This window comes from Pleurodeles waltl, chromosome 2_2, assembly GCF_031143425.1.
Source record: "Pleurodeles waltl isolate 20211129_DDA chromosome 2_2, aPleWal1.hap1.20221129, whole genome shotgun sequence".
NCBI lineage: Eukaryota > Metazoa > Chordata > Amphibia > Caudata > Salamandridae > Pleurodeles > Pleurodeles waltl.
Genome location: NC_090439.1, coordinates 963,253,297 through 963,280,334, shown reverse-complemented (window position 1 = coordinate 963,280,334; position 27,038 = coordinate 963,253,297). Strand labels below are relative to the sequence as shown.

At 45.3% G+C, this 27,038-nt stretch overlaps 1 protein-coding gene across 1 annotated transcript in view; it reads left to right on the top strand.

The window, feature by feature from the left end:
* EIF3H (eukaryotic translation initiation factor 3 subunit H) overlaps positions 1 to 27,038 on the top strand; it is a 257,025-nt gene that overhangs the window by 176,791 nt on the left and 53,196 nt on the right. The window contains exon 5 of the mRNA XM_069220645.1: positions 9,572 to 9,721. Coding sequence (XP_069076746.1) covers positions 9,572 to 9,721 — 150 coding nt within the window. The remainder of the gene's footprint in view (positions 1 to 9,571; positions 9,722 to 27,038) is intronic.

The window sequence follows — 27,038 nt, the reverse complement described above, 5'->3', positions numbered from 1 at the left end:
AGCCAGTGTTAACCCAAGCTCCTGAGCATCGTAGACCACGGGAGAGAGCCCTTCAAAGAACCAGCAGCCTGAAGGTTAGTAGTACTCGGGGTGGGGAAAAAAGTATCAACACTCCTCAAAGGGTCCTGCATATATCAGAAGAAAATAGCCAGCGGATTCCATTATTGTGGTCGCTACAGATGTAGCAATTACCTCCAGACCAACTCCGGTTAAGGAGAGCAAGAGGATGGAAATGGTGGGGAGGAAGTTTGAAAGGGGAGGTGCAACTAAATGGTGCATTGCAAGCTCCTAATGAAACACCTACTAAAGCAGTATCAGAAGAGAGAGGCCTCCTTTGCAGAGGAAGGGAAGAACATCACCAATGCCTGTGTAAAATGTGCACTAAATTGCTGCTGACACGGCAAGCAGACTGATGTCAGGGGCAACCCTAAAAAAAACATGCCTGGCTGCTAGTTTCGGGCTTCAGAAACAAAGTTCAAGTCAACATTATCAATACCCCCTTCAATGGAGATTACGTATTTGTAACGCATTGGATGACAACCTGCAACAACTGAACAAAGACAATGACATTAGAACATTGATGGAAGCCTTACAGTTTAGTGGGTAACAGAGAAGAGGAATTTTCACCCACAAGGATACCAATGGGAATAGGGGCCTTTTAAACGCAATGTGTAGGAAGTTGGCTCTGTATGTGCTATTTCAAAGTAAGGAATAGCATGCACAGAGTCCAAGGGTTCCCCTTAGAGGTAAGATAGTGGCAAAAAGAGATAATACTAATGCTCTATTTTGTGGTAGTGTGGTCGAGCAGTAGGCTTATCAAAGGAGTAGTGTTAAGCATTTGTTGTACATACACACAGGCAATAAATGAGGAACACACACTCAGAGACAAATCCAGGCCAATAGGTTTTGTTGTAGAAAAATATATTTTCTTAGTTTATTTTAAGAACCACATGTTCAAATTCTACATGTAATATCTCATTTGAAAGGTATTGCAGGTAAGTACTTTAGGAACTTTGAATAATCACAGTAGCATATATACTTTTTACATAAAACACAATAAGCTGTTTTAAAAGTGGACACAGTGCAATTTTCACAGTTCCTGGGGGAGGTAAAGTAATGTTAGTTTTTGCAGGTAAGTAAACCACCTACGGTGTTAAGATTGGGGTCCAAGGTAGCCCACCGTTGGTGGTTCGGAGCAACCCCAAAGTCACCACACCAGCAGCTCAGGGCCGGTCAGGTGCAGAGTTCAAAGTGGTGCCCAAAACGCATAGGCTTCAATGGAGAGAAGGGGGTGCCCCGGTTCCAGTCTGCCAGCAGGTAAGTACCCGCGTCTTCGGAGGGCAGACCAGGGGGGTTTTGTAGGGCACCGAGGGGGACACAAGTCCACACAGAAAGTACACCCTCAGCAGCGCGGGGGCGGCCGGGTGCAGTGTGAAAACAAGCGTCGGGTTCGCATTAGGATTCAATGGGAGACCAAGGGGTCTCTTCAGCGGTGCAGGCAGGCAAGGGGGGGCTCCTCTGGGTAGCCACCACTTGGACAAGGGAGAGGGCCTCCTGGGGGTCACTCCTGCCCTAAAGTTCCGTTCCTTCAGGTGCTGGGGGCTGAGGGTGCAGGGTCTTTTCCAGCCGTCGGGATTTTAGACTCAGGCAGTCGCGGTCAGGGGGAGCCTCGGGATTCCCTCTGCAGGCGTCGCTGTGGGGGCTCAGGGGGGACAACTTTGGTTACTCACAGTCTTGGAGTCGCCGGAGGGTCCTCCCTGTAGCGTTGTTTCTCCACCAGTCGAGTCGGGGTCGCCGGGTGCAGTGTTGCAAGTCTCACGCTTCTTGCGGGGATTGCAGGGGTCTTTAAATCTGCTCCTCTGTAACAAAGTTGCAGTCTTTTTGGAACAGGTCCGCTGTCCTCGGGAGTTTCTTGTTCCTCTTGAAGCAGGGCAGTCCTCTGAGGATTCAGAGGTCGCTGGTCCTGGAGAAAGCGTCGCTGGAGCAGGTTTCTTTAGAAGGCAGGAGACAGGCCGGTAGGACTGGGGCCAAAGCAGTTGGTGTCTTCTTTCTTCTTCTGCAGGGGTTTTCAGCTCAGCAGTCTTCTTCTTCGGTAAGTTGCAGGAATCTAAATTCTTAGGTTCAGGGGAGCCCTTAAATACTAAATTTAAGGGCGTGTTTAGGTCTGGGGGGTTAGTAGCCAATGGCTACTAGCCCTGAGGGTGGGTACACCCTCTTTGTGCCTCCTCCCTGAGGGGAGGGGGGGGGGGCACATCCCTAATCCTATTGGGGGAATCCTCCTTCTACAAGATGGAGGATTTCTAAAAGTCAGTCACCTCAGCTCAGGACACCTTAGGGGCTGTCCTGACTGGCCAGTGACTCCTCCTTGTTTTTCTCATTATCTCTCCTGGACTTGCCGCCAAAAGTGGGGGCTGTGTCCAGGGGGCGGGCATCTCCACTAGCTGGAGTGCCCTGGGGCATTGTAACAGGAAGCTTGAGCCTTTGAAGCTCACTGCTAGGTGTTACAGTTCCTGCAGGGGGGAGGTGTGAAGCACCTCCACCCAGAGCAGGCTTTGTTTCTGTCCTCAGAGAGCACAAAGGCTCTCACCGCATGGGGTCAGAAACTCGTCTCTCAGCAGCAGGCTGGCAGAGACCAGTCAGTCCTGCACTGAACAATTGGGTAAAATACAGGGGGCATCTCTAAGATGCCCTCTGTGTGCATTTTTTAATAAATCCAACACTGGCATCAGTGTGGGTTTATTATTCTGAGAAGTTTGATACTAAACTTCCCAGTATTCAGTGTAGCCATTATGGAGCTGTGGAGTTCGTTTTTGACAGACTCCCAGACCATATACTCTTATGGCTACCCTGCACTTACAATGTCTAAGGTTTTGCTTAGACACTGTAGGGGCATAGTGCTCATGCACATATGCCCTCACCTGTGGTGTAGTGCACCCTGCCTTAGGGCTGTAAGGCCTGCTAGAGGGGTGACTTACCTATGCCACAGGCAGTGTGAGGTTGGCATGGCACCCTGAGGGGAGTGCCATGTCGACTTAGTCATTTTCTCCCCACCAGCACACACAAGCTGGCAAGCAGTGTGTCTGTGCTGAGTGAGGGGTCCCTAGGGTGGCATAAGTCATGCTGCAGCCCTTAGAGATCTTCCCTGGCATCAGGGCCCTTGGTACCAGGGGTACCAGTTACAAGGGACTTACCTGGGTGCCAGGGTTGTGCCAATTATGGAGACAATGGTACATTTTAGGTGAAAGAACACTGGTGCTGGGGCCTGGTTAGCAGGGTCCCAGCACACTTCTCAGTCAAGTCAGCATCAGTATTAGGCAAAAAGTGGGGGGTAACTGCAACAGGGAGCCATTTCTTTACACAATGGCACTCGAGCTTCTACAGCACAAGCCAGCTGCAGACACTGACTCGACAATAGCAGTACCAAGCGCAACAGGGACAGCCCTTTCGCATGACGAGTGAGAGGAAGAGGGCCGACACAGAGTGAGGGGTGGCTGCATCAATCAGCAAGTGACTTATAAAGCCAGAGCCCCCAAAACAACACACAGCACCTGTGGGTGGGAGAAAAGATCCATCATCCATGACTGGAGCGAGGACACTTCAGACAGATGAATACTAAACATCATTCAATACGGCTATTGTATAGAACTAATCAAACACCCACCAAGGTGAGGAACGAAGATAACTACCAACACAGGAGAAAAAAAGTCCTTTCCACAACAGGAAGTAAGTTTAACTGTTTCATAAAAAGGCAATATAAAGAATCCCCCTCAAGAAAATCAACCAGGGAAAGTATTCAACATACTTCCTTGTACTAAAACCAGACAAGGTTTTATGGCATATACTAGATGTCAGTTTCTCAAACAAGTTCAAAATGAAGACGTGCAAGATGTCATTCCGCAGCCCCAACAGGGAAGACTACCTGGTAAACATAGACTTAAAAGAACTACATGCACAGAAAGTTTTTAGGCTTCATAATCGACAAAACACACTAGCAATTAAGGGTGCGATTATTCGGAATACAATCAGCAACCAGAGTGTTTAATGCAGGTCATGACAGACTCACTACACAAGTACAGAAACAGAATAAGAGAGTGATGAAAACACCCACTGACTGGGTTCTCCATAAACATAGAAAAAACGTCCCCCACAATATAGCAAGAGAAGCATGTCTTAGAAGCAAGGATCAACACAGCACAAGCAAAAGCATACCCCTGAGAAAAGAGCTAACAAATATCCGAAGGGTCAGTTTCCGATGGTGAGGACTGTGGGGAAGTTGCTGGAAATTATGGCTTCCTGCATACTATTAGTGCAATATGCAAGGCCACACATGAGACCTATACAAGATTGGGTCCAGAGCCAGTAGTCACAAGCAAAGGGAAATTGGGAGGATCTTGTTGTCATGCAAAGAGTGTGGGAGGAAATGGCGTGTTGGAACAAGACGAATATAGCAATAGGAAGACCATTCATACCACCAACTCCAAAAGTGTCTATCATTATGGACATCTCACATATAGGATCTAGAGCTCAGATGGAGAAGCTCAAGTTAGAGGAGTCTGGTGACCAGAAGAGGCTATGCAGCACATACATAACTGAAAACCATATTCCTAGCCTTAAAACACTTTCAGAAGCAGCTGTGGGGAAAATCAATTCAAATAGAAACAGACAACACAACAATGTTCTACCTCAACAAGTAAGGAGGGACAATATTCTTTGCCCTACCGAGGCTAGCACAAGCGACATGGGCCGTCCATAGGCACCATAATGACGATACATCTACCAGGGATATAGACAATGTAAAGGCGGACAAGCTGAGCAGACGGGCATCTACTTCGTACGAGTTGGAGCTGAATCAGACAATGATTGAGTAGGTGTTCAGAAGGTGGAGGGACACCTGAATTAGACCTATTTGTAACACCAGAAAACACAAAATGCCTTCACATACAGGTATCCACACCGCCTCTCCCTAGGGAATGCCCTGTTGATAGTCTAGACAGGGACATTTGACTGCGTTTTACCCATGATCCCACTATTACCAATAGCAATCAACAAATGTAAACAGCCACAGATGACTTTTAATACTCATGGCCCCACAGTGGGCAAAATAAACCTGTTTTTTGAATCTGATAGCAATGTCGCACAACATGCAGAGACTATCAGCATCACAAGACATGCTGTCCATGCAAAGGGGGACCCACCCTCCCACCTACCTCCCCAGGAAAGGAGGGCAAGACTACAGCTGATATATCATATATGCGCACAATCGCCAGGGGAAAAAAATTCGGAAAATGGTGAGCACGCATGGAGGCTTCTAGGGAGGGATGTCTGACGTCTGGAGAGGTTGGACAGAGACCAAATGGTGAGGACAATAGACACCCGACAAGAAATAAGGAAAGAAAAAAGGGACCAATATACAAGAGGAGAGTTCCGGACCTAACCACCAGATGACGTAATAATGCACAGCATGTGAATCCAGAAAGTTCTTCATGCTGCTAGACTACTCCTACAAGTAACATTCTGTTAATCTTTAATAAGACCAAAACTACCAAAATCCAATTGGTTGAGCTGTAGATATGCAATTTCAAAGATTTCAGGTAAGTAAAGTGCAACTCGCGGTTATCTGGTTGCGCAAAACCGGTCAAGGTCACACGTTCAGGCTGACCACTATGGAGAGCGGGTTGGCTACAAGAACCCAGTTAAGCCCATTAAACAAAAGTGCCGTAAATTCTGTTTGTGTAGCATTGAGGAGTCCCGCATTGAGAATGTCTTGCGCTGCATCGATGCCTTGGTTCAGATCGGGGGTGCGCCGCACAGCAAAGGAGATGCGTCAGTTCATCTGAAACCACAGATGGGCTGGCAGAGCACCTTCAAACCCACTTCCATTGGTCCAGGACTGGGGTGGCTCCACTTGGCAGGGTAGGACTCAGATGGCAGAGTCCAGGTGTTGAGTTCAAGGTTGTTGGAGCCTTCTGTCCCTGAGGCTCTAGTCAGTAGGGCAGCCAATAACCCTTGGAGTCATTTTGAGGTTGCGGGTTTAACAGATACAGGTCCAGTCCTTCTCACACAGGCAGGAGGGCAGCAGGTCAGTACAGCAGGGGTTGCAGTCCTTCATTGCAGCAGTCCAGTATAGTGGCAGTCCTTTCGGCAGCACAGCAGTCCTTTTTCCTGGCAGAGTCCACAGGTCCATGACTGTACTGAAGGGTCTAATATTTATGCTTGGTACCTACTTTAAAGTGGATGAACCTTCTAGAGGTTTCCACACCCCTGCGGTGCCAGGCATCTCCTTCCTCCTTGTCCTGGCCTCAGTTTGTCTGGGGTCACAATAGACCAGTGTCAAACCTTTTGCAAGAGTGCTCTGACAGAGCCTTTGTGATGTGCAATAGTAGCTGACAGCGCCACCTCTTTGGTAACTCAGAGTGGTTCCTCCTGCCAACACCTGTATTCCTTTTATGTTACTGTCTGGGAGTATTACACAAAGACCAACTGCCAGCTATGCCTAGCTAGTCATGTGACATATGATCAGGCTGCAGGCACGAAATGGTTAGGACAAAAAAATGCCAGCTTTCTAAAAAGGGCATTTTTAGAATTGTGATTAAAAATCTAACTTCACCATTAAAGAGGTTTTTTAATGACAATTCTTTAGACACCAAACTCGACTTGTCCCAATTGGAAGTTACAGCTTATTAAATGTCATAAGGTAACTCCTATGTTATTCTATGGCATAACAGTAGTGAAAAGCGACTTTAGGTTTTTTTCTCTAACAGGACGTGTACACCGTAATCTTTTTAAATACACTGCACCTTGCTCTCTGGACTGTCTAGTGCCTTCCCTAGGAGTGACTTGAATGTATTAAAAAGGGTTTGGGCCTGGCAAAAGGTTTATTTTGCAAGGTTGAAATGGCTGTTTGAAACACCATACACAAGCTGTAACGGCCAAATCTGAGACAACTTTTAAAGGACTACTTAAGTAGTGGCTCAATAAGCTGCAGGCCCACTAGTAGCATTTAATTTACAGGCCCTCGATATATGATATACCACTCTACTAGGGACTTATAGGTAAATTAAATATGCCATTCAGGTGTAAACCAATTTTACCATGTTTAAAGCAATGAGCACAAGAACTTTAGCACCGGTTAGCAGTTAAAGTGCTAAGTCTCTAAAATCCAGCAAAAACAAAGTCTGCAAAACAGGTGGATTGAAGGAAGAGAGTGCTAACCACACCAGTGTAGCCAGATGTAACAGCAGTCCACACTGGCATCTGGCCATGACCCACCTCAGAAGGGGCAATAGCATTTCTGATTACCCTCCCAATAGGTCTCCCTTTGGGCAGCAGATAGGAGTTTACCAGTAATCTTTCCCCAGAGGGTAGAAAGCCCACTAGAGACCAGGAATTCTATACTGGGGCATCAAGAAAGTGGTGAAGTTGGCTTGCCCTAGCAGAGGTACATATCCCTATGCCACACAGTCTTTGCCCTCCATTCCCCCGAGGAAAAAAGTGAAGAATTCCCCACCCCATTAGTGTGGGAATGATGCATGATTAAGAACTTTGTGAACTCAGCTGATTATGGAATTTCTCTTTGCTGAGATGTGAGCAAAATGTGTGTTTTTAACAGAGGTTAGAAAAGACATCTGGGTAAGAAACTGACATGACATACTGCAAATCTCACCACTCTGGTCTACTCCAGGTAGTCAGTGGCAGCACAGCCCAGACCCAAAATCCATAAGGTGCAAACTTTGGGAAAAATGGGGGTGGGTCTGTTTTTAGGTGAAATATTTGATCTGCCCATGTTGAGCTCTGTATCATTTCCTTTTGCGGTTGGAAGGCTCACCCACACAACTGCAGTACCAAATGTATCCGGAGACATGTGGGAACAGTGGTGGATAGGACATTTATGGATCCCTTCAGATTGCTGAACTTTCCTTCACAGAACTGTGAGGGAAATGTGTTTTTAGCCAATATTTGAGGTTTGTAAGTGCTTCTGGGTTAAAAATAGCCTCCAAATTTACACAAGTCAGTTTGCCCTGCCTTCCCTGGTATCTAGTTGTCAGAAATGTCTGGGTTTGTTAGATTTCCCTGGCTGACGGATGAGCTACAGTGTTTAAAACAATTAAATTTTTTTTTAAAAAATGATGAATTTACTGGCTGAAATATGTCTTCACGTTGTGTTTTGGAACATTTTATTTTGCAGACGCTAGGTCCCTCCACTCAAGTGGGGTACTGTTTTTATCAGGATGTGTGTGAACACAGAGTAAGATAAATATCTATGCATTAGAGGCTCGCGTTAATGGCTTCCATTTGTGGCCTCCACTGTGCAAGAAGGAAGACATTTTTCAAAATGCCCTCTGAATCACATGATAGTTTGGTTAACAGCAAATTCAAAGGTACAAATACCCAAGTTTCCTAAACTCAGTGTCTTGTAAACATTTCAGGAATCCATAGGTTCCATTCATACCTATTTTTCATTCATTACATTTGATCACATGATTTCCTGTATATTTGGTACATTATGAAAAATAATAATCATAAGGTGCAGCTCAGTTGTTGGCTGTGGGTATTGAGTGTTTTTGAAAAATCTACAAATCCTGTATATCCTCGTGAGCAGAGGAGTATATTGGACATAACAGTACTTTGCTTTTGTAAAACTGTCACAAACTGCGGTTTTTCTCTACTAATTTTAATTATTTATAGTTTCTTTGAGAACTGATGAATCTAGTCAAAGTAACCTTTAATAAATTTAGTCTACTTTGCAAAAAAGTATTGCTTTCTGGGAGCACCCATGGGTTCCACACCTTTTTCCACCACAAAGGTCAAGTGGGTTAAACCTTCAAAAATTTGACAAAAGGAACTACCTGTTAAAAACACTTTACCATTGTTTTTGTATTTTTCTGATACAACTCAGTTTGTTCCTCAAACCTAGGAAGATGGTGATCCTAGCACATCAAACCTTTGTGGCTACCATCTTTAAACTTCCTCTTTTGTATATAGCACTTTTCCCAAAAAGGTTTCAACAAATTCAGTGCTATTGCATGTTTTTGAATACATATTAAGCGGTAATAATTCTGACCAGTGCTAACGATGGGAAAGTAAGTATAGGTCGAAGGCAGGTGGTGCAAGCCAAGGCCACCTTATAGCCGTCGTTGCTTTTTACAACAAACTCTGTTGTAACAATTTTCAAAGGTACTGTATAATATTTGTTTGCACGTAGATTTCAAGTATAAACAAGCTCAAATACTCCATGAATACTTGAAGTACACTAAGAGTTTCTTCCACATGCAGACTTTCTTGAAAATAAAATTTTGCTCTTGCTGGGGATGCAGAAGGAAATCTATGCCTAAATATATCTGCACCATATTTAGTTTGTTCCAGACTATTGTGACCTTGCGTAAGCCATATTTTGATCAAATGTATTGTAGAAGAAATAATTTGTTTGCTGTTCGATGCTAAAGCATTTAACAAAGTTGATCTGAAAGTAGCACCACTACATCAGAAACAGTTTATTGTTTATATGGTTGTTTCTGCAAAATCGCTTCTGTATTGCACAAATGAATAGCAAGTTTTTTTTCTTTCTGAACAGTTTGAAAAAAGCTAATATTGCATTTGAGCACATGTTTGAAGAAGTTCCAATTATAATTAAGAATTCACATCTTAATAATGTGCTACTGTGGGACCTTGAGCAGAAATCACCTGTATCTGACAAACATGAACTGTTGAATTTAGCCAGCAGGTAAGTGATTTATAGTAAGATTTCTGACTTAGAAAAATCAATGTTGATTAACATAATGTACTAAAGACTCATCATAATTCTTTCCTTGATTTAGTGGCCCTTTGCTGTTTGTCAAGTTCCCATGCAGACTACAGTTTAGAAATATTAAATTGACTAATGAACCTCAATACAGAATAATAAGTTGCATTTGGTGCTCTTCATCCTCTTCCTCTTACTTTTCCTGTTACTAGTTCATCAACTGCACTCCCCACAGCCCAGTGCTTGCCAGTTTCCAATTGTTTTGAGGATGGGCATTGAATAATTGTCTAGATTTCCCTTGTAAATTATTAATTGTATTGATGTAATGGTATGCCAAACTATTCTGAGTTCATTGGTGAGAGTAGGCTCGAAAAGCATAGTTATTTTTGTGAGAAATAGAATAAAAGAGAATAGGATAACAGAATGTTAACTTTACTTCTCATTGCTATATTAAAGCACTATCTTCAAAAGCAAATACTGAGGTCCTGTATCAAGCCCTTTTCCTTAGAGAATCAGGTTTTCATGTCTGAGAATTTTCTATAAGGACAGAAATTACCTGTTTCCAAAAGAGACAGAGTTTTGCGGTAATGTGTAGATTTCCAATTAGTTAAAGTGGCGATTGCCACAATTATGCATATTTTGCTAATAAATCTTGTTCAGGTACTGCTGCTAACAATAGACCGAAAGTTTAAGTGGTATTTTTCCGGAATAACCAAAAAATATTGACATTATCCTGAAAACATAGCCATGACTTTGGATAACGAGACAACGGGCAAGAATAAAAGCAAAAAGTTAAGGAGTAGCCGAAAGCAGATGCATTGAGCAAACCGCCAGAGTGGTGAGCAAAGTTTAAGGAGTGTAGGAGGTGAAAGAATGGATATCCGTGGAATATGATTTCATGGTAATGAATGCTCACAAAATACTCAAGCATTAGTATTAGCTTGTGGAAGCTGAGCTAGACCCTGAAAACGGGGAAAAAGGAAGCACTGGAATCCCTAACACAAGTGGTTCCCCAACATTTTTGCCTGTGGCTCCCTTGTTATTTTTTAGGGTGAGTTGGGGGTGGTAAGCCTGGCCTCGGGAATACTTCTATTTTTCCTACTTGAAAATAATTGGGATGAAGCAGATAAGGGTATTATAATCATAGATGTAACAAAATAAAAATATAACCGTTTTGTTTATAAAAAGCTTTAATTGGTTAAGTATGAAATAATACTCTTCAGCATTGGGTCTGTTATGGAATTTTCTAAAACTATTTGAAAAATTGCCTGTGGGCCACACTGATGCGGTTTCCTTGAACTCAAACAAGCAGCAACTGCCATGTTTAAGCCTCCAGAATCCTGCAGGAAGAGCTAGCTGACGACCTCCGTGAACGGGAAAAAAAAAACGAACATTTGAATTTCAGATGCAGTGTGCTGTTTTTTTTTTAAAAATAGATGTGCACTTTTTAATATTACAGTTGTAAGTATTCAGCAGGGTCTAAGTCTCTCCATAGAAGAAATGTCAACCCAATAGACAGGAGTCCAATGTTTACATCCTCTTTCCAACTGAACTACAGATCTCCATCTCTGCAGTGCATCCCCCACACAAATCTTCCCAACAGAAATGCTCCCTAATACCTCCACCCAAACCCTTGTCAGGGCTTGGCTGGCCACAATGAACAAAGCCCATCTTTTCATCACAAATCGACTGCCCACTCAAGTGTACCCCTCAAACTCCAGCACTCTAGGAAGCTGAAGTCTAGTCTCCCTGCGAGAAGTACCCAAAATTCCCACTTCCTTCCTGAGTCCCCTCTTGCCCAAACAGCAACCTTTCTCCAGTATTTAACTGGACCCTATCTCTTGTGTCTCCCTTCTTCTAAATGCTGCACCCTCCAACTCTCAGCAGTCATACCCAGCTACTGCTGGCACTCACGTAGACTGGCAGCAGCCACTTGAGCTTCAGTTCTAGCTTCTTACCAATCATTCTGTCACCATAATACTGAAGATATGAGGGGAAAATGGTGCCCAGAGCTTGCTCACAAGCACCCCCCCCCCCCGCACTGAGATCACAGGAGATGCAGCTCACACCACGCGAGGTGGGGTGATATCTGGAGAAGCTAGATATGGGAGGTTCTGTCTGTGCCTCGCTCCCCTACTCTTCTGTTGTAGCACCATTGAGTGACTCCAATCCCTGACTGCTGAGGGGGGAAAAAGCAGTGATCCAAAAGCAATGTCTAAACCAGGCGAAACTAACTCCACAGAGAGCACCTGAGTTCCCGATCAGTGGCCCAGACAGTAAGAATTCCTTACACTGCAAGTCTGTGGCACGTCCTATGCACAGGGGAGTTCCTGTCATCTAATAACGTGTGCTCCATCCAGGTGCCTGAATTGAAAGCAGAGCACTGGAGATGAGCAAGGGGCACAGACATAGAAGGTGCAACTGAAAGACTACAATTTGAAATTGTTTTTTTTTTTCTTTTTCTTTTTTTTCTTTTTTGAACTTTTTTAGATATCTCCACAGCAGTACTTGACATTATTACATAACAGAGTCTAGGATAAAACCTGTTATATTTTTTCACAATTATATTTTTGAATAAAGTCCACATGTGATTTGTGTCACCCCTGGATACATTTCATGGCGCACTTGGGTGCCACAGTGCACAGATTGGGAACCACTGCCTTAGCTTGACATCTAGGACAGACTTGATCTTAATATGGGTCTTTTCCTGAGATCTTTATTAATATTATTAATAAGCACTGAGTTGTCTTGTCCTTGTGTAGGGTTGTTGTGTCTATAATGAAGATGTTTTTGAGGCGTGAGTAATTATTTCTTCATCTCCACAATATTTTCATTAGTAGTCATGAGCACTGAATTGTCGAACCCATGCTCATTTCGGTGCTTATGGCTATAATGAACATTCTCCCGCTTGTGAACTAGGATTACAGGAAAGTCACTATTAATTATTGATGAATTCTCCTACTGGGGTGCAGATTCAGAAAAATAAAGGAAGGAGTCGGGCTGGAGGTTGAAGGAAGGAGTCGGGCTGGAGGTTGAAGGAAGGAGTCGGGCTGGAGGTTGAAGGAAGGAGTCGGGCTGGAGGTTGAAGGAAGGAGTCGGGCTGGAGGTTGAAGGAAGGAGTCGGGCCGGAGGTTGAAGGAAGGAGTCGGGCCGGTGGGTGAAGGAAGGAGTCGGGGCCGGTGGGTGAAGGAAGGAGTCGGGGCCGGTGGGTGAAGGAAGGAGTCGGGGCCGGTGGGTGAAGGAAGGAGTCGGGGCCGGTGGGTGAAGGAAGGAGTCGGGGCCGGTGGGTGAAGGAAGGAGTCGGGGCCGGTGGGTGAAGGAAGGAGTCGGGGCCGGTGGGTGAAGGAAGGAGTCGGGGCCGGTGGGTGAAGGAAGGAGTCGGGGCCGGTGGGTGAAGGAAGGAGTCGGGGCCGGTGGGTGAAGGAAGGAGTCGGGGCCGGTGGGTGAAGGAAGGAGTCGGGGCCGGTGGGTGAAGGAAGGAGTCGGGGCCGGTGGGTGAAGGAAGGAGTCGGGGCCGGTGGGTGAAGGAAGGAGTCGGGGCCGGTGGGTGAAGGAAGGAGTCGGGGCCGGTGGGTGAAGGAAGGAGTCGGGGCCGGTGGGTGAAGGAAGGAGTCGGGGCCGGTGGGTGAAGGAAGGAGTCGGGGCCGGTGGGTGAAGGAAGGAGTCGGGGCCGGTGGGTGAAGGAAGGAGTCGGGGCCGGTGGGTGAAGGAAGGAGTCGGGGCCGGTGGGTGAAGGAAGGAGTCGGGGCCGGTGGGTGAAGGAAGGAGTCGGGGCCGGTGGGTGAAGGAAGGAGTCGGGGCCGGTGGGTGAAGGAAGGAGTCGGGGCCGGTGGGTGAAGGAAGGAGTCTGGGCCGGTGGGTGAAGGAAGGAGTCTGGGCCGGTGGGTGAAGGAAGGAGTCGGGGCCGGTGGGTGAAGGAAGGAGTCGGGGCCGGTGGGTGAAGGAAGGAGTCGGGGCCGGTGGGTGAAGGAAGGAGTCGGGGCCGGTGGGTGAAGGAAGGAGTCGGGGCCGGTGGGTGAAGGAAGGAGTCGGGGCCGGTGGGTGAAGGAAGGAGTCGGGGCCGGTGGGTGAAGGAAGGAGTCGGGGCCGGTGGGTGAAGGAAGGAGTCGGGGCCGGTGGGTGAAGGAAGGAGTCGGGGCCGGTGGGTGAAGGAAGGAGTCGGGGCCGGTGGGTGAAGGAAGGAGTCGGGGCCGGTGGGTGAAGGAAGGAGTCGGGCCGGTGGGTGAAGCAGCCTGGTTGGTTGAGCAACAAGGCATGCAGGTGAGTTGAGCAGTACTCCAGGCCAGGGGAGCAGCAGCAAACGGGCCAGGGGGTTGGGGGAGGGGGGTGGGCAGAAGCACAGCAGGCTGGGGGAGTAGCATAATAACAATGAGAACACAGATGAAAGCACAACAAGACAGCAACAGAAGTATGGGTGGGCAGAGAAGCACACAGGGGAGAGAAGCAGTTGAGGGAGTCAACTGGAAATACGTATACACACTCATGGAGATCTTAAACTAAATAAAAAAGTTCTTCCCTAAAAATGAACAAAAGAAGCATAGAAGCCAGACAAAAGAAATTATAAACACTGTAAGGCCTACCGGGGAGGGACGAACACAAGATGAACAGGCTGAAACTAGGAAAACCATCTGTTAGAATGTAGAGTGACAGTAACTCCATTAAATGGTAGCTGCGAAGCCCCTCTGTCCTTGGTAACTCCATAATATGTAATTCACAGACATCTAGAGTGCAGTATTATCCAATTTTGTAGTCCTTACTTTTTTTTGGTTGTTGGGCTTGGACGGATCTGCCCAGTTGGTGCTACCTGTGACATTGTATCCCCTCCTCCCTAAACTCCCACCTTTGATCAACTTCTTCAGATTCTTTTTTTTCAGTCATTGGTTTTGGAAGCTTGCTGAAGGATCTTCATATGAGGAGGAAGTTCAGAGGAAGTTTGCTGAAAAATTCACCAAAGAAAGAGTAACATCACTGATGAAGAGGTACCGGAGGAGAATTCAAGCTTTTCGAAAATGCCCATTCAAGTTGTTCCCTGAAGGGCCTGATGGAGAAGACACTATCCCAGTTTTGCAAGAACTGTCACCACAAGTTCTTGCAAAAGGGTGACCACCTGTTCTAGAATCTCTGTCTATCCGTTGGCCACGGAATTGAGGACTGCATCACCTGCTCAGTGTTCATGTCTAAGACACTGAGGGTGAAAGAGAGATAGAGACCAGCTCATCACAACATGCAAGGCCAACAGACAACGCCATCCTTAAGAGACCTGGATTTCAAGTGAAGAAGAGGAGAATGTCGCTGAAGAGGTAGAGGAAACATTGGACGCAGATCCAATGATCATCGATGTCGAAGGTCAGGCGACCAAAAAGATGAAGTGACCAGAGCTAAGAAAGCCACCATCTTCAAACAAATTGCTTGAATCATGAAAATCTGACTTAGGGTTGTCGAAGGGAGCCTCAACGTCTAAGCATTCAATGACTGTAGGCAAGCACTGAGACAAGGAGCCCTTCTGATACCTCAAAGGGCACTCTGCAGGAGGGCCTGAAAAATTCAAGTTGTTGAAAGACTGTTGTGCAAAGGATGTTTCGATGTTGAAATCGGACAGGTCACAAGCAGAACACCGTACCTAGATAACCTGATGTGTCTTCAAAAGACTCTTCGCCGAAAAGGAGCACATCAAGCTTCAAGGCTGAAGAAAGAGCGGCAGAGATCGAGAGGAAGAAGAGGCACCTTGATGCCGAGATGACCACCCTCATTCAGAAAAAGAAACACTTTGCTGAAAGTCTGAAGGGTTTGGCATATCAAAAAATGTTGACGCTGAAGGATCAGATCGAAAAAGCAGTGGAGGAAATCAAACCTTCCTTAACTCCTGAGCCCCATGAAGAAGATGAGGAGCTCTTCTACGAGGAGGAAGAAGAACAGATGGCAGAAACGTACCAAAGCTTTGAATCTGTAAATCTAGAGCAGTGGCAAGATGTAGACAGACTCCCCTGAGGAAGGAGTGGATAGGTATCAATTGAGACCTTTGGCTCTGGATGACATCGGCATGTGCGCTCAAGTTATTAAACAGGCTGCAGGCAAGTAGAATGGAAGAGAAACCACAATCTTATTTCCTACTGGAAACACTTATACTGATTCAGGCCAGAAACCAATTCCTACCCATACCACCTAGTGTCCTAGACCAGACCAGGGAAAATAATCCTTTACAAATACTGCCACTTGTTGAGCAGTGACTACATGGGCAGAGAAAAAATGCAAATACTCTATGAAGGATCCAGCATAAGAGATATAGGAGAGCAAAAGAATAGAGCGCCTGGGGAGGACGTTTGAGCACAGTGCAGCTAATCACTGCCTTACTAAATCATCATGCACATCAGCACTGGGAGGATAATTAATGAAACACCTTCCTGAACAATATAGGAAAATGGTAGCACACTTAGTAGAAAGTGGTGAGAACATCGCCAACACGTGCTTCAAGTCCACATTGGACACGACAGATGCATCAAGCTGACAAATGATGGGCATCACCCTCAGACTCCATTCCTGGCTGAGAATTTCAGGATTCAAGCAAGAAGTGCAGGCCAGCATTCTCAATTCCATTCATTAAGGGACAGTTGTTTTGGAGCACGGTTGATGAGAAACTCAACCAGTTAAAAAAAGGACAATGAAACTGCAATGGGAGCCTTGCTGTTTCGTGGAGGAATGCACAGGGGGCAGTACTATCTTGCAGATCCACAGGGAGAAGAAGCTTCCAAGCAGGGACGTCCCACCAAAGCTTTCAGGGAGGCAACTAGGCGGCCTCAGCACAGCAGAGTTGGCCATACCAACAGCAAAGTAGTCTGTCCTTTCGATGAAGAAACAACACAGAGAAGGCTCACCCTGCACACACAAGTGACTTTCTAAGGGTTGGAGACCTCTCACGAATACCAAGAATGAGAGGCATCAACAAGGAGCCAAAACTCCTAATCACAGTATAAGTAGGAGGCAGAATAAAAAACGTCCTTCAGGAGTGGAGGTATACTGAACCTAATTCAATTTGGATATTCCTTAGAATTTCAAAGGTTTCCACCAGCAAATAGACCAATAAAGATCCATTCTAAAGAAGAAGAAACACCTTGTCGCCTCAAGGAGGAATTGCTGGAGAAAAAAAAGCAACAGAGTTTTAATACAAGAACTCAACGAGGGAAATTATTCAGCTAATCACCAAAGTAGACGTTTCTTTGGGACCAGTTTTGGACCTCTGGGTTATAAACAAGTTTATCAAAACGCAAAGATTCAAGATGACATTGCAAGAGGTCATTCCACAGTTTCAAAGTGGGTATTATATGGCGACTATAGACTTGAAGGATGCCTACTTTCACATCCCAATGAATGTTCTGCACAGAAGATACCCAAGATCTGTGGTAAACAAAATTTACTATCAGTTCACAGTACTGGCTTTTCGGATGAAATCAGCACCAAGAGTTTTTACAAAGTGTTTAGTAGCTGTGGCAGCACATCTAAGAAAACAGGGCACATATATGTCTATGCTTACATGGATGACTGGTTAGTATACAGCTGGTAATGAGGACTTTATCAAATTGTGGTTCTCAATAAACGTAAGGAAGTTATCCAGATCAAGAGACTATATTTCTGGGAGCAAGGATCATCAACTCAATCCAAGGGAAAGTGTTTCCCAGTGAAAAGAGAACTCGGTCAATAGTGATGGAAACTCAGCTAGAACATAGTTTCACACTTCCACATAAATCAAGCTATTCAAATACCAAGTTTTTTTCCCAAAACCCAAAGAATCAGGTGGCGAGGACATTACACACATTGGACACAAGATTTGCAGTAATGCACTACAAGGAGAGGACAAAGCCATGCAGGAAAACAAAACGACTATGTGTCTCCTTTGAGACAACAATATGGGAAAACCAGTAACTAAGGGTACAATTGCTAGACTTATTCAGAAAACATACAAATATAGCACACTGGTGCGGTGAAGAAACTGAGCTTAGCCCCAAGAGCACACTGAACAAGGAAGAAAGGAGCGGCCATTGCCTTTCTAGCAAACACTGTTACAAGAGATATGTATGGCGGCAACTTAGTGCTCTTTACACACGTTCACAAAACACTATAGCATTGACATTCAAATGAACAAAGCAGCTCAGTGGTACAAAAGATGTTACAACCTATGTTTACAAATTTATGTCCATCTTCAACGCTACCACTGCACTTCTAACAAAACCGCTACAAATTCGATGGACAGCATGTAAATCCGGAAAAGATTCATGCTGCAAAACAGATTCTTACATGTTGGTGTCGTTTTGGAGCTCAAATAATTTTCTGGATTCACTAGTGATCCACCCACCTAAACCAAGAGGATGGAGAAAAAAAAAAATCTGAAGATGGCGAACAAAGGTGGGAGCTTCCGGAGGAGGGGCTAAATTGTCACAGGAAGTACCAATTGGGCAGATCCACCAACACCCAACAACAAAAAACAGAGGAAGGACTACAAAGTTGGAGATTTCAGGACACAACTACTAGATGGTGGAATAATACACAGCATGTGAATCCAGCAAATTTGTCAAGTTGCAAAACTACACCTTCAGAGTAGAAGCTATTCATTTTATGAGGTGGGAGGGGGTCAAGAAACGAAATATGCTTGGTGGGCAGAGGAGAAATTTATTAAAAACTAGATATTACTGTACATAGACAAGATGTACTCTCCATTAATTTGTCAAATGTTTTCTGACTGTAGATCAGCAGTTCAAAGGAGCAAATTGCTCTGTGAAACTTCTGCACTCATCTAATTTATTACCTATGAAAGGGATAGGGAAGTGTTGTTGAAATTGAACTCTCATCAGTCATCTAGTGAAATTCAAGATGCTGAGATGCAAAGCTATCAAAACAAGCAAAGATGAGCTGAATGAGAAATATAATAAAAATCCTTTATCGAAAAGGATTGTAATTTACTTGGAGCTGATCACAATTAGTGTTGCTCAAAAGAAAATTTATGAAATTCTGAGCTCTTAATTATATATGAAGCTAAAGATCAGATGTTATGAGGGTGATTTACTTAATAAGACATACTATCTGGTCACTATTCAGAGATGTTCATTGCATACTGAGAAGGTTGGTATCTTTCGCGAGAAATTACTGAAGGACAAGGAGTAAAATAAAGAATGTTTTCTGGAAGGGAATGTGGGGAGTATGAAGAAGACATGTAGGCCTGTGACGTCATGGGGAAGAGGGGAAAAGGCACAGAAGATGGCATAAGTTGGAGGAGGGGAATGGAAAAAATTAGCATACTTTTTAACCTGAACCATATAAATATTAAACTAAAACTTTTACAGTAGTTTCAAGGGCAGGAGAGGTGCAATTTGCCAGAAATATTTTTTGCATGACCAGTTAACAATTAGTATGAGTAAATCTAGATGTTTAGAACCGGTTTCCGCTTTATTTACTCAAACAAAGCTGTTGGCAAAAAAAAAAAAAGAAGAAATAACTTCACAAATTGGTATTAACAAAAATCCCATAGATGCTTATGGAATGCTACAAAAATAAAGTTTAATTTTATACATACGCCTAAGACTAAACCAGCAGCAACATATTTTCCCTTTTACACAACCCCTTTTTTCCTATTTTGTGGTGGTTTGGGTGCGTTTTGGCATTGGGTGATATTAGGGAGTATATGTCTAAAATGGGTACCGTTAACAATTGTGAAGGATTATGTACACCCACCGAGATTCATCCTTCCAGGTGGCCAACCCAGTTCCTCTATAGGGCCTCTTTTTCCCTGCGTTCCACTAACAAGTTTGCCATGAAGGCAGATTATTTCTAGTAGGATATAGAATGCAGACGGAAATCACTGCAAATTAGGATCCTGTGAATCAAAAATTGCCAAATTATGCCTTCAAATTTCCCATCTTGTGCAGTTGATTTTAAGTGTGGTGAAAAAAACTTGCTGTGAACGAGCCAGCACTTAAAATGCCAGTATTGCTGTGTTTAAACAGTAAGACACTTTTCAAATCTTGAAAACATCTAATATATTCAAAGTATGCAGATATGTGGATGAGGGCCGTGACTCTGGATTGGATAAATGCTAAAAGATTGCAAAACAAAGTGGATGTGTATGAGAAGTGGCAATCTTGACCAACACAAGCACTGAAGTTACAAACCTGACTTGTTTACTGCCAGATCATTCATTTGTAAAGAAGACTGGAGCAGCTTGAGAGTTTTGCTTTTCTGGCCTGCCCTTACTTTGCTTCTATGTCTACGCCTTATAATATTTCTTGACTGCTTGCATGTGCAGATTCAGCACTTGTTGATGAATCTGGGTGTTCAGTGGCTAAACATCTGAAGATTTCAGTCATCTTATTTTTTCTTCATTAATAGTGACTAGAAAGCAACAAAAGTAAAATGTTGTGCTTTATTACACAGGTCCTGCTCCCTCAGTAACTTGTTAGGGTTGTGGAAGAGTTCCTGGTTGCTGCTAGCAGTGATCCTGCAGATCCATGGTCTCTTCCCAAGTTGCCAAAAGCCTAATTCTACCATAACTCAGAGGGTCTGATTACGACCTTGGTGTATGCGATATCCCGTAATAAATGTGACGGATATCCCGCCCGCTGTATTACAAGTTCCATTATATCCCATGGAACTTGTAAAACGGCGGGCAGGGTATCTGTCAGGTTTGTGAAGGAGTACCCCTTCGCCAAGGTCATAATTGCCCAGAGTCTTCTTTAAACTGAGGGTCTACAAGAGGAGCATTATCCATGGGGCCATACCAGCTTACCCTTTGATGGATGAAGAAGTGTCTTCTAAACAGTCTGCTCTATTGTATTTGTATTTCTATTCAAATACCCTGGATACCAGCTAAGTCTAATCTATAGGGGACAGCCCATAGTGCATCCTAAGTTTGCCACCAAGCAGATTCACAAGGTGCTTAAGGTAATTAAACAGTATTCTTAATCTAAAATGCTCAAATTAATGCTTGTCCTGGTATAGTCTGCAACTTTATATCTACTGCCTGCATGAAAAGGTAAAGGAATGTTCAACTGAGTCAAACCATATGTTATTGGCAGGTTTCACATATTACTCTAGTACGATCCCAGGCATACCTGGCATTGTGGTCTAGAAAGAAGTAAAACTGCCCCATTGTCTGATGGAGATTTGATCATTAAAATGCTTTTCCGTGTACACTGCCTATAGTTTGTCATATTGTGTTTTGAGAAATGCGGATCTAATAAGATAATTTACTTTTGATTAAGTGATGTCAGTCTTCTATTTGCTTGAGTCAGTGAATATGGATTTGCTTCTTCGCTCTGGAGACCTATTGTTAGAATGTGACTTTACAATGAAGTAATCTCCAGTAACTGGTTCAGCCAGTGTACACACGTGTTTCAACACAGCATAAGCTGCCTGATTGGTCTGGGCTTTACTCCCTCACAGGTATATACTTTTTGCTTGAATGGGTGTTTCTGCCAAGGTGACGTGGCCTGAAAATGTGTTCTCTTTCCAGTGTAAGATTTGAGCTAATACATGTGGACTATAAATGATTGACAATTGATAAACTGCCTACTTTTCCACAGAGAAATCTGTGAACAAGATATTACGCAAATTCTATAGCGCTGATCCTGAACCGCTACTAATAATGTATAATATACTCACAAAAATATATTATTTTTTCACTGAAAACACAAAAGTTAGTGTCATTATAGGTAGGTGTTAAAATTAGGTAAAAACTAATGTTTAAAAAGCCTGTGATGTTCACCGTTTATAATTTACTGAGCTAACTATAACTTGCCCCCCCACAATGCACTGCTAAAGACCTCTCATTAGATCACTCATGACTTGTTAAGGAATTGGGGGTTTTCCTACCATATTGAAAGTTACAAATTTGCTAAAACCTCGAATATATTTTTTTTGCACCATGGGAAAAAAATGTCTTCAGCAGTTGTGTGGGACACAATGAGAGGTGCTTGGTGGCCCTCAAATGCATGGCAATGTGCAACTATGCAATTGTGATTTTCATTAAAATGGTGATCTCACACGCACACACACACCTGCCTGTGCCCTAAAAAACACTTTCTGCTCCACAAATACTACTCATCCCTTTCCCATAAACACCCATGCTGCCTCTATATACTACCTTTCAACTCCCATGCACTTCCCAACTTCGAAAGCTAAATCTCCCTACTACCCTTAAACACTACCCATCCCTAAACCCGAAAAACTCCTCTCTCCCTTCCCACAATCCATCCCTGAGCATTAAATGCTCCCTACTAATCCCACACGCTGCTCATTCCTGATCTCTAAAAACACCTTACGCCTCAGACACTACCCAACGAAAAACCTAAAAATGCCACACCACCTAAACATTAGCCACCTCTGTACCAAGAACACCTAACTCCCACTATTTGCTACAATCCTTTATACAAATCTGTCAAAACTCAAAAACCCTAAACCATTTACCCATCTTTTAAATGCATTCAATTATTAAAATCAAATTATATTTACAAATATAATCATTTTTTCTATATATTTCATTATTACTCACGTTAATGTTTATTCTACCTTTTAATTTAATAATTTAAAAACTTAAATATAATTTAATTCACTGCTAGTTTAACAATTTACACATACCCACCTACATATTGAAATACTCATACATACTGTCCTTTCTAGCCCTAAACACAACCCTTAAATCTCCTCACCACCCCTAACCACTACTGATCTCGAAACCTAAAAATAACTTACTCCCCTTGACACGACCCATCCCAAACCCTGAAAATACCATGCCACCCTGAATACTATCCATTTTTCTAAAAACAAAAACAAAAAAAATCTTACTACCCCTATATTACTTTAATTTATTACATTAAAATAATTCATATTTGCAAATATAATTCTTTTTTCTGTATAGTCTTGACTATTACTTTTAATGCACTTTAAATTAATTTAGTCTTCAACTTAATTTTTTTTTAAATTGCATTTAATGTGTCACTATTCCAGTTTAAAGAAACAAGCTAACAATATGTGTATACACAGACACACACATTGAAACACAAACATACGTATACATACACAGACTTTCTCTTTAAGGTAAGGTCTCCTAAAACTGTAACTCCCTTCATGCAGTGATTTCCAAAGATTTGTTTTTAAAAATCTGACGTAAAGATAACCTGTGGTCAGCGGGTCATTTACTGCATTGCAGTGTGTGTAATCTGCAGGTTACAAGTGTGAATCGGAGACAACTGCTCAATGGGTTCATATATTTGATGCCAGTATTCAGGTGCTACCTGCAGGTCATAGGTTTCAGTGCAGTTTAGAGAGCTCAGTAGGCTATGCACATGCTACATAGACCTGCATATAATGACTAGCCTATAGAAGTAAAAAATACAATTCAGTGGGGTATTAATCAATCAATCAATCATAGTATTTATAGAGCGCGCTATGTACCCGTTAGGGTTTCGAGGCGCTGAGGTGGGGGGGGGGGGTGGAGAGGCTGTTTAGCGGTCGAAGAGCCAGGTCTTGAGGAGCCTTCTGAATGTGAGGAGGTCCTGGGTCTGGCGTAGCGGAGTGGGGAGGGAGTTCCAGGTTTTGGCGGCGAGGAAAGAGAAGGATCTGCCGCCGGAGGTCTTGCGCTGGATTCGGGGTACGATGGCTAGGGCGAGGTTGGCGGATCGGAGTTGGCGTGTTGGGGTGTAGAAGTTGAGTCTGGTGTTGAGGTAGGAGGGTCCGGTGTTGTGAAGCGCCTTGTGAGCGTGGGTAAGGAGTTTAAAAGTGATCCTCTTGTCTACTGGGAGCCAGTGGAGTTCCCTCAGGTGTGGGGAGATGTGGCATCGGCGGGGTATGTTGAGGATCAGTCGGGCGGAGGCATTTTGGATCCGTTGGAGTCGTTTGATGTCTTTGGTAGGGATGCCTGTGTAGAGTGCGTTGCCGTAGTCAAGTCTGCTGCTGACGAGGGCCTGGGTCACCGTCTTTCTGGTTTCTGTTGGAATCCACTTGAAGATTCTGCGGAGCATACGAAGGGTGTTGAAGCAGGAGGAGGAGACGGCGCTGACCTGTTTGGACATGGTGAGGGCAGAGTCCAGGATGAAGCCGAGGTTTCTTGCGTGGTTGGCAGGGGTGGGCGGGGGACCAAGGGCGGAGGGCCACCAAGAGTCGTTCCAAGCCGAGGGAGTGCGCCCGAGGATGAGGACTTCCGTCTTGTCGGAGTTGAGCTTCAGGCGGCTGATGTTCATCCAGTTGGCGATGGATTTAAGTCCCTCGTGGAGGTTGGTTTTGGCGGTGAGCGGGTCATTGGTCAGGGAGAGGACGAGCTGGGTGTCGTCGGCGTAGGAGATGATGTTGAGATGATGTTGGCGGGCCAGTTTGGCGAGGGGGGCCATGTAGACGTTGAACAACGTAGGGCTGAGGGAGGATCCTTGGGGGACGCCGCAGATGAGGTTGGTGGCTTTGGAGCGGAACGGGGAGAGGCGGACTCTCTGAGTTCTGTCGGAGAGGAAGGATGAGATCCAGTGGAGGGCTTTGTCTTGGATCCCAGCTTCCTGGAGGCGGGTCAGTAGGGTGCGGTGGCAGACTGTGTCAAAGGCGGCGGATAGGTCGAGGAGGATGAGGGCTGAGGTTTCGCCCTTGTCCATTTGAAGTCTGATGTCATCTGTGGCGGCGAGGAGAGCAGTCTCAGTGCTGTGGTTTCGTCTGAATCCGGATTGTGAGGGGTCCAGGATTGAGTTGTCTTCGAGGAAGTGGGTGAGCTGAGAGTTGGCGATCTTCTCGATGACTTTGGCTGGAAAAGGGAGGAGAGAGATCGGTCGGAAGTTTTTGAGGTCGTTGGGGTCAGCCTTGGGTTTCTTGAGAAGGGGTTGGATTTCTGCGTGTTTCCAGCTGTCCGGGAAGGTGGCGGAGGAGAAGGAGAGGTTGATGATCTTGCGGAGTTCGAGGGCGATGGTGGCGTTTGCTGAGTTGAAAACATGATGAGGGCAGGGGTCCGTAGGGGAGCCTGAGTGGATGGTGTTCATGGTTGTTATGGTTTCTGCATCGTCCACGTGGGTCCAGGCGGTGAGGCGGCAGTCGTGGGAGGAGACGCCGGGGGTGGAGTCTGGCGGTGGGCTGGAGTTGAAGCTGTCGTGGATGGTAACGATTTTCTGGTGGAAGAAAGTGGAGAGGTCGTCGCAGAGTTTCTGGGAGGGCGGGATGTCGTTGGAGTTGGCTTTAGGATTTGAGAGTTCCTTCACGATCCCGAAGAGTTCTTTGCAGTCGTGGGCGTTGTTGTTGATGCGTTCGGTGAAATGGGTGCGCTTGGCGACGCGGATCCGTTGGTGGTGTTCACGGTTGGCGTTTTTGAGGGTGGCGAGGTTGTCGGGTGTGCGATCTTGGATCCATTTCTTTTTGAGCTTCTGGCAGATGCTTTTGGAGGTTGTAAGGTCATCTGTGAACCAGGCTGTTTTTTTCTTTCCTTGGATGGCGGTGTGTTTCTTTAGGGGGGCGAGGGTGCTGGCCAGTTGGTCCTGGGTGATTTTGCCCCAGCGGCGGTGGGGAGGTGGCTGGATGCGGTGATGTTCTGTGATTTTCTTGTAGGTGAAGTGGACGCAGTGGTGGTCGGTCCAGTGGAGTTCGGAGGTGTGGCTGAAAGCGATGTGGTTGCTTGAGGTGAAGAGGGGGTCCAGGGTGTGTCCGGCGATGTGGGTGGGAGTGTTGACTAGTTGGCGGAGTCCGAGGTTGAGGAGGTTGGAGGTCAGTGAAGTAGTGTTGACGTCGGAAGTATTTTCTAGGTGGTAGTTGAGATCTCCCAGGAGGATGTAATCAGTGGATGCTAGGGCGTGGGAGCTTGCGAGGTCTGCGATGGTGTCGTTGAAGGGGGCTCTTGGTCCTGGAGGGCGGTAGATCAGGGTTCCTCTGAGGGTTGTTTTGAGGTCCGTGTGGATCTGGAAATGGAGGTGTTCGGCTGTTTTGAGGGTGTCGTCCGAGTGGGTGTGGATTTTGAGGGTGGCTTTGTGAACGATGGCTATTCCGCCGCCGATCCCGTTGGTCCGGTCTCTTCTGGTGATTTTGTGTCCGTCCGGTATGGCGATGGCGATGTCCGGGGCAGAGGAGTCGTTCCACCAGGTTTCGGTCAGGAAGGCCACGTCAGGTGTAGTGGTGTCGAGCAGGTCCCAGAGCTCGATGGCGTGTTTTCGTGCGGAGCGGGTGTTGATGAGGATGCAGTTCAGGTGATTGGGGTTGAAAGTTTTTGTAGTTGGATTCGTCGTTCTGGTGCAGGAGAAGTTGCAGGTGCGACAGGAGAAAGGTCCTTTAGTGAGCTTCGGGGATGCCCGGAAGCATTCAGTGGAGGGCCCGGGGTTGAGGGCGCGGAGCTCTTCGGCCGAGAAGTGGGCGCGGGAGGCGCGAGGACCGGGGGGGGGTGGCGCTGGGCGCGGTCCAGGCGCGGACGGGGGCAGACGGGCTTGCCTCTGGCGCGCCTCTGGCGCGCCAGCGGAGCACCCGCTGCGCGGACACGCAGCGCCAGCCATTAAGAAGGGAGGGGGGAGGGAGGAGCAGCTGGGAGGCGGGAGGCGGGAGGGAGCGGCAAATGGGGGCACGAGGGGGGCGGGGCCGCAGGGAAGCAGCGGCTGGGGTCGAGGAGCGCACAAGGGGCGAAAGGCACAGAAATCGGGCAAAAACAGTCACAAATGCAGGAAAAAACACAATATGGACCCCTTTAAAGCAACAAAAAAACATTACGTTTGTGTTGCGACCCGAATAACTGGTCATCATTTTTCTTCACCTAGACCTATAATGTATTACATATGCTGAATAATTGGGGAAACATTGTTTTCTTGCTAGTCCTGAAGATAGGAGGAATCCCATCCCCCACCATTTCTGCCCTCTCTCTGGTTGTTCTATACACATTGCATTGACTTTTATGTAGAAAATAGTTTGCCTCTTCCTCTTTTATATCTAGTCACCATTTTGTTGCAGTGTGAATTGAGGTGTGGGTGCATCATTGTGTGGGTTTGGCTCTATCTTGTTACGAGCTATGTATTTTGGACCTCTCGCTTATCACAAGCAAGGGCACTTGACTAAAATACAACAGACAAAGGGGCTGATGTTTGAAAAGGTTTTACCCATTTCTTCGCTTATTGGAAAAGGGATTAAGTGTTTTTTTTTCTTATTGATATCAATAGCAATCATAGAGGCCAGAGACAATCTTTGTATTTGTGTACTCCAGTATAAAAACAAGCATTTGCAATGCATCAGGTCTCACATTTAAGCGAGTTAGACCTGTTGGCATTGTAAATTCATAACTGGACTTTTCTTGCCACATAAATTGGTCAACCCT